This window comes from Gracilinanus agilis, chromosome 4 (assembly GCF_016433145.1).
Source record: "Gracilinanus agilis isolate LMUSP501 chromosome 4, AgileGrace, whole genome shotgun sequence".
NCBI lineage: Eukaryota > Metazoa > Chordata > Mammalia > Didelphimorphia > Didelphidae > Gracilinanus > Gracilinanus agilis.
The window spans coordinates 315,750,083-315,770,480 of NC_058133.1; the positions used below are offsets into that span (position 1 = coordinate 315,750,083).

Below are 20,398 nucleotides of genomic sequence, written 5' to 3' on the forward strand. Positions count from 1 at the left end.
ATTTCAGAATATAACAGAAAATGTACATCATGGTTTTTGTGACATGCATACGTCTGCATTGCTGCTAAGAGTCTCATTTTAAAATAGCTCATTTTTTAAATAGAGGGTGGTGCCCTTTTCCCATATGGAAATACTGAGCTTATATAGAGAAAAGATACTAAGATAACCAAAATGGCCCATTTCTTACATCTAATTTTTTGTATATAGCTGAGAAGATAAGGAAGATTTTTGAGATTGATATTTGAAGAATCCTGATACCTAAAACTATTGACTCATTGTGTGACAGCTATATATTATTTTGATGTGACTTGACTGTAACAAATATGGATTTTTGGTTTCTCATCATGAGTTAGAGGAAAGTCATTTTACAGCAGAAACCCTACTTTGGAGCAGTAGGATAAGTTCCTTTTTGAGAAGCTAGATAAAAATTTAAAGTTAAAGTACCACAGATATGGTATGGGAAAAAGTACAGTAGATCTCTACTCAGAAAAAAGTTATTTTAATATTAGCTATGGTACATGTGTGTGCAGTGACATCAGGCAAATGACTACCTTTTTGGAAATTCATTTTTCTTGTCATGTGATTTGAGGCGTTTAAATTAGATTAGTTCTAAGGGCTTTTCCATATCTAAATGGTAATAGTCCTTTTCGATACTTTTGGGCAGGCTTCTTTTATGAGGATGAGACCTCTAGTTAAGAGAAACAATTTACAAGAGGAATTTGCACTAAAAAGATTTTCACATTCAGCTAAGTCATCTAAAGTGGAAAAAGGCTTTGCTTGGAGATTGTGGATCTATATAACACTGGTCAATTCACTTTGCTGCCCTCATTTTACTTATAAAATGAGAGTATTGAACAAGACAGCTTTTTAAGGTCCCTTCCGAGCTCTAAATCTGACTATCTATGATTTTTCCCTGCTGTATGCTAGAATTTCAAGTTGTAAACTGTGAGGTCCTGGCTACAGCTCATGTCTATTCCTTGAGAACTAGGCAAATATTTGATTGTAGCAAGCCATGAAAGAAATAAAAATTTTTATAGTGATCCTCACTCATCATTTATCTACCATTTTTACAACAGTGATGTCAGAAAAAGGAAAAAGGGAGTGCTAAGACTTGTACAATATTTAGATGTCTGAACATTTCTTCTTGGTACTCTATAAATTTGAGATTCTAAATTCAGAAGACCTGAGCCCAAATTCTGCCTTTGATGCTCATCTGTATGATCTTGTGTATTTAAAAGTCATTTAAACCATTCCAGTTCTCCTTTTCTTCATCATTAAATGTGGGCTATGGACTAAGTGGCTCCCAAAGTCTCTGAGTTTTAGGTCTATACCTACTGTGATCCTGTGACTCCATGTGGAGATACTACTGGAGGAACTGAATCATATTAACCTTTACTTTTTTGCTGTTAAGTGGGACCAGAACAATGCTTCATTAAATGGAAGGATGCCCATAGATTGTTCTTGGAGAGGAGATAAAAGTGACATGCAAAGGTAAAAGGAAACATCCACTGAATGGATGGTCACCTGATATTGTACTAACTTTTGAACTTTTCCAAAAAGACCACTATTGTGAAAGGAATTTTTTTATTCCTTTTGTCTATTTTGAGTTAGTCAGTCAAGAACTTAAAGTACTCCTACTTAACACTTAGTAAATCACTAAGTAAGAGAGTTAATAAGTCACTTACTAGAAAAAAGTTTCACACCCCTCAAAAGGCTGTAAGCACTGCCCCATCCCACCCCCAGTGCTAGGCAAATTTGGAAGCTGTGATTGGTTCTCATGAAGGGGGAAATACAGGAAAGAGGTAGAAAATATCTACCTAGCCTAGCAAAAAAAATACCTTAAGTCCTAATCCTAGTGTCTCCAGACCAGTGGATACGAATTTCACCAGAATCCAAAATACTGATTAGGAAGCCAAAATCCAAAGAGCCAGGAGACCCTGAAAATCCACCAAGAACCTTCATTGCACATGATGCTAAGACCACCAAGAATCTCACCAGAGCTCACACTCAAGAGAGTGTCCCACCAAAGTGCCAACCGAAAGAGAGTCCTTACCAAAGAGCTAAGGAAGGCATCAGTCTTCTCCTTGGTCTCACTTTTTATAGTCCTTTTTCCACATCACTTCCTTTCTCTCTCCCACTTCACAGGAACCAATTGCAGTCTCCCAATTTGCCTAGCATGGTTTGTTTATCCATTTCCCAATCAATGGATATCTGCTTAGTTTATTTACCATTACAATTATGTATATTTTGCTATATATGGGATTTCTTATCAGAGCCTCAGTGGGGTGAGGTATAAGTTTAGTAATGTAGTTCAAAGGGTATGGAAGTTTCAGTCATTTGATTTTCATAATTCCAAATTGTTTTTCAAAATGATTGTACCATTTCACAACTCCATCAGCAATGTGCTTATAAAACCCTAAAACTTGGGCTGCTGTCATTGTTTGTTATCTATGCTATAATTTGTTGGGTATGAGATGATACCTCAGGTGGTTTTTATTTGCATTTCTCTTATTAGTGATTTGAGGAGCTTTAATGTAGTTGTGAATACTTTTAAATTCTCTTTAAAGAACTTTTTTTCCTTCTTTTGACTTTTGGGGAGTAGCTATTAGTCTTGGGTGATATTTCTATATCTTAGGTAACCAAACCCATATCAGAGAAATTTGATATGCAAAGATTTCTTCCCCCATTCTAACACTTCCCTTCTTATCAACTTAGTGCCTTTGTTTTATCTATGCAGAAATTTTGATTTCATGTAATCAAAGTTATCTGTTTTATCTTTTATCATTGCCCCTATCTCTTAAGAATCCATCTTTTACCTATAGCCATGAGAGGTATATGATTTGCTTCGATTATCATTTTTTTTATCCTTTAATCTTTAATATTAAGGCTAATGCCTTGTGGAATATGATAAGGAGTTGGCTTAAAGCCTAATTTTTGCCAACTTCTTTCCCTTTTTTCCCAACATTAAAAAAAAATTACATGAAGTTTTTTCTTGGGTTATTTATGTTTTCTCCTTTACCACACATTGGATTGTTGAGCTCCATTATTTCAAAATTTCCCTTGTCTAATTTGTTTCATTGACTAATCTCTCTACCATGTGGTTTTGATGACTGGTTTTTTATAATATAGTTTGAGTGAGGTCTGGAAATTCCTTTCCTTTTTATCCCTATTTTTATCATTAACTCAAAATAGACAAAGGGAATAAAGGATTCCCTTTTACACTGTCAAACAGATTATGATGTTTTTTCCAAGAATATCCTTTGATATTCCAAAGCTTTGTTTTTCTAATAGAAATTTGTTCTTTTTTCAAGTTCTGTAAAGTGTCCTTTTGGTAAGTTGATTGGTTTGATTTTTTTTTTTAAATCTAAATTAACTTTTATAGTGTTGTCATTTTTGTTATATTGTCACATCCTACTTAAAAATACTGAATATTCCCTCCAGTTTTTAAAGATTTCCTTTTTTTTCCCTTTAAGACACTTTGTAATTGAGTTTATAGAAATGTTTTCTGTACTTCCGTAGGTCATTCTCCAGATAGTTTATGCATTTTGTAGTCATTTGAAATGGGATTTTTCTGTTGATTTTTTTTCTTTGTTTGTTTCTTGGGTATTATCATTACTATATAGAAAAAATGTTTATATACTATTTAAAAAAAAAAAAACCTCAGACCTCCTATCTTAGTATCAGTTCTAAGACAGTATAAGTTTTAAGACAGAAGAGCAGCAAGGACTAAGCGATTGAGGTTAAGTGACTTGTCCTGAATCACACAGTTAGGAAGTATCTGAAGACAGATTTGAACCAGGTACTTCAGACCCAGGTCTGGTGCCCTTAATAGTTTTTCTTAGTTTTGGGGGAAGGATTTATTTTACAGCCTGCAACTTTGCTGAAGGTATTAATTGGCTCAGTATCTGCTGCTTTTCTAGGATTTTCTAGCATTGTATTATCAGCCAATAATGATAGTTTTATGTACTTTGTATCTTTTTTTATTTTTTTAAACATTTATTAATATTCATTTTTAACATGGTTACATGATTCATGCTCCTACTTTCCCCTTCACCTCCCCCTTCCCCCCCCTATCTATTTTTATTTAATTTCTCTTATTGCTATTTGTTAGCATTTCTAGAGCTATATGTACTAGTAAGTGGGGAATGTGGACATTCTTGTCTTTTTTGCTTCTGTGGAGATAATTGTATGATTTTGGTTTTTTTATATGATTATGTTGATTGTTTTCTTAGTGTTGAAGCATCCCTGGTACAAATCCCATTTGGTCATAATGAAGTTTTTCTTGGATAAAACATCACAATCTGTTTGAGAGTGTAAAAGGGAATTCTTTGTTCTGAGTTTACACTTTTGAAAGGAAATCCTTTATTCCCTTTTCTATTTTGAGTTAACACTTTGGTTAACACTAACTTAAGTACCCCTACTTAGTACCTCACTAGACTGAAGACAGGATCATCTCTCCTTTGTCTACTTTTAAATTGAATTAACAAATGATTGAACACCCTACTTAGTACTAGGTGACATTTAGAAAATCCACACCCTTAGCTGTGAATCTTTTTGATGAAAACTTAACCTTCAGAAGGTGAGAAAATCAATCCCACAGACACTGCCTCCTGGGCAGTGCTAGATAATTTCGAAATTGTGATTGGCCCCTATGAAAAGGGGAGGAGACAAGAAGTCATCATAAAAACAAGGCCAGAACTCCCTCAGAGCAGGTTGTCTTTGAGAAGATAGTCTGAAGAGATTGTCTTCTGGAGATAGTTTTCTGAGTGGGGAGAGTCTTCAAGGCAGCTTCCCTGGAGACTGTGGCTTGGAGTTTGGCTTCAACTTAGATTCTGACTCCTGGGCTACTTCTTTGGGTGAGTGAAAGGCTGACTCCTAGTTTCCTAAGAGACTTGCTTCCATCTTGGAGGATGCCAAGTGGTTACTCACCACCAGCCATCCTGGTTGAGACCTGAATAATCTCTGCCTGGATTAAGCAGAACTGGAGTAAAACATTTAGGTTAATAGGATAGATAATCTCTAACCCCCTCACTTTTCTCTTGTTTCTTCTCTATTTGTATATATTTGTAGATAATTTTCTGACTCGATATAAATACTGGAGACCACATAATTTCATATAATTATTGTCCAACCATTATTTTTAACCTTTACAACAGGATTTTGTTCAAAATTTTGGAGTGAATATTCTGTAATGATATCAATAATGAACAAAAATTAAGCAATTTACTATGTGCCAGAGCCCATGCTAAGCCTGGGGATACAAAAAGAGGCAAAAGATAATCTCAATCTTAGGATATTGGCCTATGTTTTTCCTTCTGTATTTTGTCTATCCCTGGTTTAGGTATCAGGACTATATTTGTCTCGTAAAAGGATTCTGTTATCATTGTTACAGTCTTCTTGTAGTTGTTGATTTTTTTTAATGAATTTGGATAGTAAGGCATTTGATCATTTAAGTTCAGTATAGTTTCCCTGTTTATACCTTTTTTTGAATGTTTATTTTTGCTTTGTCAGAATGATTGTAACTCCTGCTTTTTTAGAATCATTTGCTGCATAGTGAATATTTTTCCATCCTCTCAGTTTATTTTGTGGTATTTGTAATGTAGTTCCACAAAAATCTTGGATCACCTATAATTAGATAAGGTATTTTTAAAATTATGCCCTAGATTCATTACTCACTGCTATCTCTTCCTTATTTGCTTCCACCTTCATGTACATTAAGAATGAATCTTCTTATTGATCTTGTTTCCAAAATGAACTATTGAATTTAACCAATACATGTCTTGGTTTGCAGCCTTGGTTTTTTTGTTTTTTTTCTTGTAGGTTACTTATGAATTCTTTCCATTAATATTTTGTTTTCCATGTTGAGACATTCTGGAGAATTCTTTTTTTTTAAACCCTTACCATTCATTTTAGAATCAATACTATGTGTTGGGTCTAAGACTAAAGAGCTGGAAGAGCTAGGCAATGGGACAAATGACTTGCCCAAGGGCACAGAGCTAGAAAGTGCCTGAGAACAGATTTGACCTGAAGACCCCCCCATCTCTAGGCCTGGCTTTCTATTTTCTGAGCCACCCAGTTGCCTCCCTTGAATTATGTCTTGCATTATTGAATTTAGGTTTTTTTTCTCCCTTGTGGCATTCTTCTGAGAGAGTATGGTCCTTAGATTGTTTCTACATATCCTATAAGTAAGTCAGCATGTTTTGCCTGCATGTAAGCATGCTTTCTTTTAATGTACTTATTTTTTCCTTTTCTTTCCTTTTCTTTTATGTATAATTACTTTATACATAACTATGTTTTTTCATACCTAATTCTTTCTCCCTCGTGGATTGGGGTTTTTCCTGTTCTACCTATTATTTTTTTTTTTAAACCCTTGTACTTTGGTGTATTGTCTCATAGGTGGAAGATTGGTAAGGGTGGGCAATGGGGGTCAAGTGACTTGCCCAGGGTCACACAGCTAGGAAGTGTCTGAGGCCGAGTTTGAACCTAGGACCTCCTGTCTCTAGGCCTGACTCTCTACCCATTATTTTTGCAGTGTAGGCCATAAATAATTATGCAATAATTTTCATTTCTTTTTTGAACCACTCAGGAAAACTTGTTTATGATTTTATGTTCTTACGTTCCACAGGTTCCTCTATCTATCTTGGATTCTTTTGTTCTTTTGTTTTGCAGCGTTTATTCATAGATACCTGAATTATGCTCTAGATCTGGAGGCCAGAGTTTCTTCTGTTGATTGAACTACTTATATTCAAGGTCTTTGAATTTTCTTCTTGAGATAGAGAGTAATTTCATTCTCTATGAGCCCCCTCCCCCACTCCATTTTCCATTATTATTCACCTTCTTCCTCTGATGATGGTTTTCTTAAGGCTGGATCTTAAGCTTTTAACATCTTCCACACTGGGCAGTCATTGTTCACCAGCTTAGGTCTTTTCCCCAAGTGACTTCAATGGAGACCGAAGTGGCCTCAGCTGGATGCTGGGCTCTTTCCTTCAAGCTTAATGGAATGGTGTCCTTCCTGGTGTCCTCTTGCTTCTGTTCTCTGATCTAGCACCACACTTAGTGCTACAAGATTGATTTTTGCATTTGTGAGCCTCTGAGAGGGGATTTAAGAGTGAGGTTGATTTCTATTTGAAGCCTAGACCTGTTCTTCTACACTCCTGTAGAGATCTTATGTGTATAGAATGATGCTGTCATGGCATTGGTTATCCATCTGCCATGACCCAAGCAATAATATTACAGTGCTATGAGAAATGATGAATTCTGAGAAGCATGGCAAGATTTACATAATGAAATGCAGAGTGAAATACACAGAGCCAAGAAAGAACCACAAAACAATGAAAGGTAAATATTACAAAATATAAAGAATAAGCATGGCTTCCAAGAAGAAATATGAAGACACCCCACCACTGCTTCATTAATCCATTTTGCTTACTTTTTTCTTTCAAAATATAATTTATAATGATGTGACCAACAAGATGAAGGGTTAGACATACATTCTGATAATGTGTGTACCTGAACCATGTTAAAATTAGCACCTGGAAATGTTTGACAAATTAATCAAAACATAAATCATAGATAATAGATTTTCAAACCCAGTATTACATCCCATAGAGATCTTTATGTGTGGTTTAGTTGTCTCCATTTCTATTTGAGTTTGACTATTGATGTAGACCATTGAAATATCTGAAGTTGCTTTATCTTTGGTACATGATTTTTTGATTTGGGGAATTCAAGAGATCACAAGGATCAGAGGAGATGTCTTATCTTCCATCTTGTCAAATCATAAATGCTTTTCTGCAGTTATCATTTCTTACAGTATGGTAGCACTAATGAATGTAATAGTACATTCATTCCATTTATATATTGCAGTTTGTCTAGCCATTCCTTAACCAATGGCCACTTTGTTTCCAATTCTTTTTTTATCACAAATTCCTGCCATAAGTATTTTAGAATATATGTGAATTTTTTCCACATGACTTCTTTGGTTTATAAACTTAATAAAGAATATTTTAGTCACTTTATTTGCATAATCCCAAATTGCTTTCTAGAATGGTTGTATACCTTGTGGAGAGCTTTAAATTCCAAACAGACTTTTTTATTTGGTACTGGAGGTAATAAGAACTCACCAGAGATTGAGTACATGAATGCCAGAGACAAAATTGCACTTCAGGAAAATCAACTTATATATAACAAAAGTGGAGGGAGAATGGTTTGGAGTAGAAAAGACTTGAGACAGAGGAAATCAATTGGGGGCTGTTGAAATAGTTTGTAAGGGGGCAGATGTGGAGGTAGAAAGGATAATATTTCACACCCAATTGGTTATCTGAGGTGAAGAATAGTGAAGAGACCCTGGGTGATGGTAATATGGAAGTATGGAAATGGGAGATTTGGGAGGGAAGGAAAACAAATTGTCTTATGTACATGTTCAGTTTGAAATGAAACATCCTAATAGGCAATCTCTGGCGTTGGGTACATAAATATGTGCGTGTGTATACATACATACATATACATATGTATGTATGTATATATTTGGTAAATAGCAAGTTAAACTTTTTTAAATGCTTACCTTCTGTCTAAGTATCAATTCTCAGACAGAAGAACAAGAAGGGCTAGGCAACTAGGGTTAAATGATATGCCCAGGGTCACACAGCTGGGAAGTGTCTGAGACCAGATTTGAATCCATTGTGCTACCTTGATGTTCCTACAAGCATTCTTAAAAGCTCTTACTCTATATTAGGCATTATTGTTTATGCACTGGGAATATAAATAACAAAGCAGAAGAAAAAAGTTTTTCTCCAGAAAAATCTTACATTCTTTTGGGGGAATACAAGTCATAAAAGGAAAATGAAAATGGTGGTAAAAGGGACTAATCTGAATTTTCACCTGGAGAGGAGTGTAGACATGACAACTTAGAGTGCCCTTTTTAAATGCAGGTTTTGAAAGGAGCAATCCAATCACCACAGCTGGAGAGGGTACTTCCAGGGCTTGAATGAGTTTCTAGAATGAGGAAATCTCTAGGGCTTAGTAAAAAAAGTCTAGAGTGCAACCTGGAGTGGAATGGAGACTTCTTTATATAGATCTAGAATCATTTACATGAAGATAAAAATTGAAGCTCTGGGAACTGATGTCATCCCCAACTGGGCAAGAGTATAGCAGGAAGAAGGCTCAGGACCAGAAACTTTGAGGCACACCCACAGATAGTAGGTATGATATGGATAAAGATTTAGCAGAAGGGCCTGAAAACAAGTGGTCTGATGAGTAGGAGATCCAAGAGAGAACAATTTAAAAAACAAAACAGAAAAGGTGATTCATAATATTTAGTCCTGCAAAAGCCTAGAAAAATGAAGATTGAAAAGGACTTGAGTATATGCTAACCATTGGGACACATGAGTCTGGCCAGTGTCTGGATATAGTTCTCTGATGAAGCTATAAATGATTAGAAGGTTCACAGTTTCCCCTGAACCCAACTTGGGATCTACCACCTGACCTGACCTATGGAGGTGGTGATGTGTCTTGGAATCTCCCGTTGGAGGCAAACCATGAGCAGAGGACCCAATCTATTCTGAAAGCTTTAAGGGGAGGCAATGTTAATAAGTGTCCCTTTTCTTTTTTTTAATATAGTGATGCAAATCTCTTCAGCATAGAAGAGGATAATGAGTCTGACACTTCAGAAGGGAAAAAGGTAAGTTGAATTTTTCATGATTAAGTGACATAAACACTCATCACATTTTAACCACTGTAAATTATTTTTTTTCATTTGTAAGTCTCTGACCTAGAAGTTTGTATTTTTAAAAACCACAACACAAACATAAACAAAGCATTTATTTTCAGATATTTGTTGTTATTGATGCTGTTGTTTTGAAAGTTTTTTAAAAACAAAATCGAATATTTTCTTTATCTTGACCTATTCCAGAGGATATTAAGTATTGGATTCAAGATAAGGAATATGCATTAATATTCATTTGCTAATTGTTCCTATAGCTGTTTGTTAGGATATATAAAGGAATATGGTGCATTCACCAATGAGGAAATTCACAGAAGTTACCTTAACTGATTTGAATGAGAGCTGAATGTAGATGCAACTTTTTTCTAGAACAAATATTGCATTATTCAGTTAATAGCATTGGGGAAATGGCTAAAGAAGGAGCCAAACGTTGAGATAGAAGTAAAGATATAGTGTTGAATGACCAGGGGTGTGGGTGGAGTGGGATATTCAAGACAAGTAGTACTACATTTGGATTGTGTAAAAAAGCAAAATAATTCCCAATATTGAAATAGTGGCAGATGATATAAATCTTTACGGGCTTGTCTGTCGTACCTCAACAGCTAGTGATACTTTGGCAGTAAAGATGGTTGTAGGCAAGAGAATATTATAATATGATAGATTTGGAATTCTAAGGGCTTTGGAAGTCATCGAGTCCAACTTCATTTTATAAATAAGAAACATTAGGCCTAGAGGGATTAAGACTTGGCCAAAGTCAAACAAATAACAATTTGTAGACTTGATTAATCCATCTTGTAGGTTTTCTGAGTCTACACTCAAGCCATGCCATTGTTTTCTTTTTTGTTTTTTCTTGATTGCTAACCCCTACCCCTCCTGCACAAAGGACTTGAACTGCAAAGCTGAAACTATGTATCCCATTTCTGTTAATGTCATTCAGACTGATGTTAAACTTTGCTATTGTCATAAAGTGATACTACCAAAAGTAGAGTTCTCCACTGATCCTAAAGAAAATACCACTAACTAAAACCTTTGTAGCTATTGATATTTGTTGCTTGATAAAGAGATTTATATTGAGTAGAATGTATGGAATATCTGGGCCTCTTTGTAAGTATTTCCCTTGCTATATTATAGCAGTAGACCAGAGCATGAGCTTGGCTGACTGAAGCATCTTATAGCAGAGTTACCATTCCTGAGTATATAGCTGAGAATAGAGTGGGAAGATTTGAATGGATTGGAAAACTGGGAAATTATTATATTTGAGAGAACATTTATGTATTATATATGTCCTGAAGGCCTAACATGAGGGCGTGAATTGAGGAAGAAAAGGTTGCTTAGTGATAGAGATAGAAGGAAGGTCTGGAAATGGCAGTGGGAGAGCAAGAAGAATTACAATTTCCCCTCCCAATGAGTTGAGTGAGGGGATATGAGTGAGGATACAACCTGTATTGGAAAGGATGGCTGGAGATATGTAGTGTTAGTGGTGGATGGGAGAGGATATGCAACCTGGACTTAAGTGACTAAGAGCCAAAAGATAAAAGAAATGTGAATAAAAAGGTCTGAAATGAAGAATGGGAAAAACACATTTTCAATTAGCATTTAGCTCACAGTATGGGTCCTTTATTACTTCACATTAATAGACAACTTTTGTTCTAGATAATAGGGTAGACAAAACCATACAAGAGGCATGGATTAAGTGCATAAACTACCTTACTAGAGCATTCACTCCAATTGTGAGTGTCAGAGGTTCTCAAAATTCATTATGGGCAACAAGTGCAAATCTGAACTGTTTCTAAGGGTTGGTTTGTATCTCTTTTTTATTTTTCTAGAGAATATATTCTTGAATGTTGCCTTCTTGGAGAAATTACAAATCCAGTATCGCTTATGTATAAGCAACATAATTCGAATAGATTTCTACTAATTCCTATACTTTATTCTAGAGCACTCACTAAAGACTTCCTATTTTCATTAGTAAATCTAGACCTTGGACATTTAAAAATTATTCCCTACCTCAGTGCCAGATCAAACGAAATTTTGTGTTACTTAATGAATTAAGTTATAATATTTTTACTATTTGGTTGATGCTTTTTGGTGTTTTATATTTCCAAGATTTCTCTTTTCAAAAAATCTTTCTACCCCAATAAACTCCCTTTTTTATAACAAAAATGTCACCCTAGCAAAACCATCTGACATATTGACCACATATTTCTTATTCTGTACCCTAGTCTGCTGCTTCTCTTATAGAAGACTTGTTTCATCCTCAGACCTATTATTGATCTGATATCCTTTTATGTTCTTTTGCTTTATATTATCCTCATCATTGTATTATTTGTTCTTGTTTTCCTCTACATCAATTTATCTTGCCATTTTTTCCTATTTTTCATACAACACAATACCCATAGACCGTATGTACCTTAGTTTGTTCAGACATTCCTCAAGAATTTTAAATTCTCAAAGACGGCCATATTAAAATTTTAAATATTGCTTGAGGTTGGAAAATGAGATTTCTAGGTTGTTTTGTTTGGGAATATATTTGTGTTATCATTTTTAATAATTAAGACTGTGGGTGCTATATCTGAAATGTCTCTTTTAAGAAAGATAACATCCTCAAATATGTTTTAGTTTATTGTCACATTTTGATTTTTTGCAAAAGAATAGGTTCCTGCCACCATAGTTGTTCCTGACTTTCAACTCATTTCTCATGTTAATGCACCAGCAAAGGTCAGCATTTTTGTGAGGCATGATCAGCCCAGATCTTTACCCAGTTTTTCCAGTGTATTACCTCATTTTCCCTTCTTTTTTTTTTTTCCTTGTTCCTTCTTCCTCCAGTTTTTGTCAGCTTCCTACTTCTGACATAGGCCAATCCCATCTCCCTGGCTCTTTACATAACATCTTTGCAGCTAGAACTTTGTGGACTCCTTTGGCTTTCTTTGAAATATTATGAGAAGAGTAACTGGTGCTTAGAACTAACTGCGGGTATAGCTATAACTATATGTCCTTTTAAATCCTAACATAATAGCCCTATTATATCCTCACTTATGTGAAACATTTGCAGACTTGACAGAGTATTTGAACAATATGTGAACAGATATTATAAGTATCATATTGGTTGTGTATGTGTGTGTATATAAAATATATAGATTGACATTCTCTAGAAAACTAAATGCAACTAGCATTATTGCATCTAACAATAATGACAAAAGCATTTAGGAAATTTGAAAATATGGTACAGCTGGGTAGCTCAGTGGAGTGAGAGTCAGGCCTAGAGACAGGAGGTCCTAGGTTCAAACCCGGCCTCAGCCACTTCCCAGCGTGTGACCCTGGGCAGGTCACTTGACCCCCATTGACCCTTACCACTCTTCCACCTATGAGACAATACACCGAAGTACAAGGGTTTAAAAAAAAATATATGATACATTAAACCAATAGTTCTTAACATTTTTTGTCATGAGCCACTTGGACAATCTTAAGCCTGTTGACCCCTTTTCAGAGCAATATATTTTAAAAAAAAATTTTTTTTAAACCCTTACCTTCTGTGTTGGAGTCAGTACTGTGTATTGGCTCCAAGGCAGAAGAGTGGTAAGGGTAGGTAATGGGGATCAAGTGACTTGCCCAGAGTCACATAGCTGTGAAGTGCCTGAGGTCAGATTCGAACCTAGGACCTCCCATCTCTAGGCCTGGCTCTCAATCCACTGAGCTACCCAGCTGCCCCCCAGAGCAATACATTTAAATGCATAAAAGAAAATAGATTGGATTATAAAGGAAACCAATTGTATCGAAGTACAAATATATAAAAAAATGTTTTTAATGTTGCCAGATCCTAGTTTGAGAACTCCTGAAGTCACTTTGTAAACTACAAAAATGTGGTGTAACAAAGCAGAGTTAGAGTGGCCCAGATATATAGATCCTATGCAGAAATATACTAAATACCTGTGAGACAATAGCATATACGTAATATGGCATTCTATCACATATAGTACAGTTGTGTTAATGGTAACCATATAGACAATAAAAGCCTATGGCATAGAAAATACAAATTATAAATATCATAATGATAATATATGTGTATGTACATACACATATATTATAGCTTTGTACAAAATCGTGCATCATGGACACTTCAACAGTGGATATTGTTTGGTTTCCTGAGCAACCATAAATGACTAAAAAGCCCAGCACTCATAACATGACTTCCTGGGTTTGTGAATGGCCCAAAGCAACTGTTAATATCTATAGAACTACAAGGCTTCAGTATCAAGTCAAGTTTGAAGCAGTTTAGGCTGTCACAGTCTCTTCAGGAACTGTGGGTTTCCTCTTCCCTAGAAGGTCTCCGCAGCTGGAATACTAATCTAGAAATGGGACTGACTACCTTTAAGTTTGGCCTCTTTACACTTAATCTGAATAACCACCACCCCTGGAATTGAGAAAGAATAGATTTCCTTTGACTTTCTATATAGTACCAAAAGTCAGTTTCTTTTTCTGCGTTATCGTTTGACATTGTCTAGTTCGTGCAATCTTTATATAACTTTTGAGCATTTTCTTCTTTGAATCCTCTTGTATATTAATCCTTGCTAATCAGAGAATATAACTTCCAATTTAGCAATCAAAGATTGTGGTGTATTGTCTTTTGGGGCCCATCATTCTCTGGGTATATTTTGTAGTTTTGTAAAAACAAGTTGGCTTATTTTTCAGATACTTTTGTGTTACTCCACTCTTGGGCTCCCTTTATGCCTAAGATTTCTTAGAAACCCTCTCTCACCATAAATAAGATCTTGATAATAAAGTTAAGCTTAATGGTATTTTTCATTTCATTAGTGATTTTTCTGGGGTGAGGCCATAGCTAGGAGCTAGACCTTCTTTAATTGATGTTTCCATTGAAAACAGTTGTTAGAAATGTCACGTATTTACCCCTGAAATTCCTGCTCAAGCTTCAGTCTTCAGCATATTCATCATGTATGATTGAAATACTCAGGCTTGGTAGTGGTGTGGTGACAGTGGTACTGGTGATGGTAGCAGTGGGGATGGTGGAAATGCTCAGGGTATGGGATTCCTCAAGTGATATAAGGTTTAATTCTAGACTTAATTTCTGCCAAGGCCATTGCTTCTTCTCCTTTTGTCTTAGTGAATCCTGGAAGGGGAGCACAAATACATAGAAATATATCATTTATAGTTTCTTAGCAATAAAGAATAGAAAAACTTTCTGGTTTCTGGTCAGGTTGATAGATAGATAGATAGATGAAAGGAAGGAAGGAAGGAAGGAAAGAAGGAAGGAAGGAAGGGGAGAGAGAGAGAGAGAGAGAGAGAGACACACACAAAGAAATTCTGCACATAAAAACACTAAATGTTTAGCAGTATTCTCCAGGTATGATTCTTTAGTCAGTAGTACTTTATTTGGAATATATCAAACACCTCTTATCGGAATCTGCTGACATTTTGGGCCACTGGAATTTGCGTCTTTGTACACTGATTCATATTTGACTAGTGCTGCTGTTGGCCATTTCCAACAGGCAGCATCTAGCTTAGTGCTTATTAAATGTTCTTGGGTTATTGTATATTCTTGAAATTGAGCCCAGATGTGTATCATAGTTCTCACTTAACAACTTACTTTAAAGCAGGAATTCTTAAAAACTTTTGTTACTAACTAAATGCTTTGGCAAGTAGAAGTTGGTAGATTCTTTCTGAAAATAATATTTTTAAATACATAAAATGCAGAATATTACAAAGAACCCCAATTATATATGATAGGTTGTCAGATTATTAACCATCTTAACAGATTCCCAAGTTAAGAACTCCTGGTTTTAAGTTAAGAACTCCAGTAAGTCCTCTGCTGACAAATATGACGGATTACTAATTGAGCAAAAACTTTTTGTAGATTCACTACATCATCAAATAACTTCCCAAATGTTCCAACATTGTGACTTTAGGTTATGCTAATTTGGGTCTCTAACAAATTGAATACTAGTCTCTTGATACTGTTATCTCTCTACTTCAGGAGCCTACTACTGCGACACTGTTACTGTAGCATGCCTTTTCCAAGGATTTGAGAGGTTTTGAAATATGAATGGGGAAATTCTCCTTATAGGATAGCAATATGCCATAGTGGAGGCTCTGTACTAGGTTGTATCTAACCTGCTCTCCGTCTCCAGATGTCAACTTTGCTTCATGCATGTACTTTGTAGCATTTTCAGACAATCCCTCTCTGAAAGGAACTCTTAAAATTTCATTTCTATCTTTTCTATCCTCCTTGCCTCTGGTAACATTTAGCAAGTAGTTCCTAACCCTACTTATTTATAGTGCAAAGTGAGATTTCTTGAGCTTTGTCTTAGCTGTCAGTTAAGTAACTAAAGTCCTCAAAAGGTTAAATTCAAATACCTCAAACTAAAAATGCTTAAGACCTTAGCAGCCATATTGCTCATTTTAGCATACATAAAACAAACTATTCAACCTTACCATCAAAATTTAGTACATTAGTATAAATTAAAGTTACAGTGAAATATAGCATTTCTGTTCAGAATGGGATTCTTAGTAGGAAAAAACATTAAACTTCAGGATTTTCTTCCATATACTGAAATTCCACAAAAAGGCATATAATTCTCTTAAGTGAATTTAAGAATCTACACTTAAAAGACAATCCAACTGATCCCCCATATTTAAACAACAGAGAGCATTTTCAAGTATTTCCTTGATCCTATCCAATAGTAAGAACTAAAGTACAGTCAAGGATCAAACATTTATCAAGTACCTACTATGTTGAAAGGAATCTTGTTTTGTGTCTCAGAGGTGAATGCACTGGTTTATTTTGTACAAGCTATAAGAATGGACCAGTAGTGCAAAAAAGGCACTGCTAATGACCTTTAGTATTGTACTTTTTAAAATCTTTTTTTTTTGCAAAGTCATAGACTTTTTTCTCAACACAATGCTTTTTCCATGTTTTTTTTTCCCCTCACACAGAGAGTCCTTAGCCTTTTGCAAGTCAAGTCAGCAGTAATTTGTTTTAGTTCCTTGATCATAGAATTTCTTTCCATCAGCTTCTCGTTTCTCATTTAATTTGCAGATTTTCTGTGCAACTTCTGGATCCTGGTTCATTCAGTGAAGAAATATAGTCAGGTTTTCCAATGTATGTTCCATCTAAGATTAGATATTCTTCATTCAGTACAAGATAATGGTCAATCAGCTTCCCTTTGGAGGTAATATTGTTTGCATCATTGTCTGCAAAATTCCAAATAAAACTGATCACTACTAAAGCAACTTGACCATATTAGTTGTACCTGCTAATGTAGTCTTCTTAGCTTAAAGAGTTGTTCTCCTGTATCTATGTACTCTGTAGCTTTTGAACATTACCTTGACATAAGAGACATAACCAGTCTTTAAAACTATTTTCTTTTGGATGTGCTATAAAGTATTCCAGTAAACTTTTCCACCAATTATGAAAACTTTAATTTTATTTGAATATCATATGCTACTGATCAAGTTTCTGTGATTTAAGAAAAACTTTTATCTCTGTCCACTTCCATGTAGTTTGGTACATGGTCCATTAATTATTTTTATTTTAAGCTGTCTTCTTTTTCATTAAGTGGTGACATTAGGATGATGTAGTCCATTTGCCATGAGCTGGTGGTGATCTTACTTTCTCTTGGGATGATGCCATGACCCGGTTGAATGCTGTAGCAGTTTCTCTTTGGCTTTGGCAACCCTAACCTGATCAGTGCCAATTGTGAAATAGAGGTTCAGAGGAAACAATGATGTTTCCTCCATATTCTCTATTTCTTAATGGAATATTTCAGAGAACTTAGGAGCCATGACAGTTGAAATTTTGTCAAATCATTTAACCTACATAACTGAATCAATTTCTCCTTTTACATCGTGCTATGAAAATTTTAAATATGTCAAACAATTCTACACAAAATGCTACAATAACAGTTCAAGGTTAGATAGATTTTATGTGTATGAAATATTAAAACAAATCACCTTTTCTTGACAACTTCAGGAACCAAAAAAAAAACATATATAAAACATAAAATTGAACTAAATGATCTTCAGCTAACATATCTGATAATAAGAGAATTGTTATAATCATAGTTCACTTGGACATAGGACCCTTAAAACTGCCTTCTAAGATACGAACTGTTGTTTTGCACATTTTACAATCTGAGGCTAAAGAGAACAATGAAGGATTTGCCCTGTGTTATACACAATTTAGAAAGTCCCTGAAGCTGTATTCAAATCCATTTCTTCCTTACTCCAAGTATAGAGTTCTAACCACTTTGCAAAACTAGATGCTAGAGAAAGATAACCAAATTTCTACTAACTACAATGGTTACAATTTAATTGTAAAACGTAATACACTTGGCCAGGGAGTAGAACAAAAGATTAAATGGGACAAAATCTCTCCTAGCATCCAGCATAGGCCCCTTCTTTTGCTTAGGCTCTTCTCCTTCCACTTCTCCATTCCCCCAAAACTGGTAAACCAGCTATTTTATTCCTCCTCAGGAATAGTTTGGCTCAAAAACCAGCCCTTACAGGCATTCAGGAGTTCCCACACCAAGGAACAAGAAGGGCTGTTTGTTACCTTTCTTTGGGTATTTAGAACTGTTTCTCTTTGCCTGTTCAACTTGTTTATATTCACATTATGTATATTGTCTCTAGCATTTTCTGTTAGCTTTTATGGCTTCCAGTTTCTCTATTTTATCTTAAATTTCAGTATTTCAACACAGCTTTTTCACAAAATCATAGAATTTTAGAGCTTCAAAGTACACTTGTGACCTTTACTTGCTGATTAAAAAGAAAGAAAAATTGGGGGAAATTCTAGAAAATTTAAAAAAGATTAATGAATTTCAAACCAAGTATAATACTTCACATGGTAAAGTCCACGAACTCAGTACATGACTCATCTCTCCCTTCATCCAAATATCTGTGCTCTCTCTAGTCTGCCTGAAAGAGAAATATTTTAGCGTTATTATATCACCCTTTGTTTAAGAAAGACCTTATTGCAGTAATAGCCCCAAAGTGCTGGAGTAGGGGTGGAGTAGGGGGTGCTGGTAGTACAGTTGTGTCCTATCCTGTCATTCCCTTCTGTGCTCCCCGCTTCTCCCTCCCCCCCCCCCCCCAATATCACTACTTACTATTCACTGCTCATTTGGTTATCCCTGGTTAAAAAACAGGTTTTAGATTATATCTTTAGTTTTGGCCATCCACTGTAGATATTGGAATATAGATATGGCAGCCCTACTATACCTCAGTGGCCATAATAGTCCAACTAATAACTAAAAAGAAATTCTCATTACAGAGTTACATTTTTGTTTGGCCTGCATTCTAAAGAATAAAAAGACTGAAGGTGTTTTGTTTGGGGGGAATTTTGGATGATTTTGTTTTTCTTTTCATGAGAGAAGAGGGTAATAGCTTAGGGTGATGAGAAACTGAGGAAGGAAGTAATAAACAGGTCCTGCCAGAGATTGGGACATTGTGGTCTCTTCTTCTGGATAAGAAAATAATATAGACCTTATAATGGATTTGGGCTACAGGGAAGGGACTATCAATCTCTAGAATTGACTCATATTGGAGAGAAATGTTTTGGATAGGGAACATTGATTTACGGCAGAAAATTTTTACCTTGGTTTTGGTGGGGTTCAAAAAATTTACCCTGGGTTTGGTGGGGATCTTTTGTTTTCCTTTTATGCATTTAAAAACATTCTGAGAAGGGGGTCCACAGGCTTCATCAGACTGCCTGAAGTGACCATGACATAAAAAATGCTTAAGAATCCCTTATGGGACAGTACAGTTGGGTGGCACTGTAGAAAGAACACCAGACCTAGACAAGTCACTTAACCTTGATTATTTAGTCTTTGCTGCTCTTCTGCCTAGAATTGATATTAAAATAGAAGTTATGGGCTAAATTAAAAAAAAAAAACCCAGGGATAGGATTTTTGAAAAATTGTGCCAAAATCTGTAAGCCATTAACTAACCTGACCAAAAATAGAGAGAAAAATTAAATTGCTAAAATAAATGAGCTAGGTTAATTCATAAAAAAATAGTAGGAGAAATAAAAAATATTATCGGAAACTTATGACTATTTCTAGACCAGCAAAACTAAAAATTTAAAGGAAATTGTAACAACCTAAAGAAATAAAAAATAAACAAGAATATTATATATCTTAATCTAATTCCACATAACAAATAATCCATAAAGGAATAACCTCAGCAGAAGAATTTACAAATGAACTTTTAAATGTTTAAAAAGCAATTAACTATGTTACAAAAATATGAGTGATATGTTCTCCAAGCTCTGGGGGTTTTTGTTTTTTTAATTCAAATTTTACTTTTTTCAAATACAAGTAGAGACAATTTTTCAAAATTGTTTTTTGATATTTTGCAGTTCCAATTCTTTCCCGTTCCTACCCCTTTCCCAAGGAAGTAAATAGTTTTTATATGGATTATACCAGTGCTTTCATGCAATATATATTTCCATATTTCTCAATCCATGATATAAGATTTATACCACACAAACAGTAAAAAAAAAAAAAAGCTCATGAAATAAAGTAAAATGGCATCTGCAAACAGACTTCAACAGTTTCCTTGCTTGGCTTTGGTTTGCATTTTTTATCATGAGTCCCATGGGGTTATCTCGGAACCTTGTTTTGCTGATAATAGTTTAGTCCTTCACATTTGGTCAACGAATATTTT

The 20,398-nt window shown here is 35.1% G+C and overlaps 1 protein-coding gene across 1 annotated transcript in view; it reads left to right on the forward strand.

The window, feature by feature from the left end:
• SENP6 (SUMO specific peptidase 6) overlaps positions 1–20,398 on the forward strand; it is a 92,872-nt gene that overhangs the window by 25,722 nt on the left and 46,752 nt on the right. The window contains 1 exon segment of the mRNA XM_044676118.1: positions 9,619–9,679. Coding sequence (XP_044532053.1) covers positions 9,619–9,679 — 61 coding nt within the window.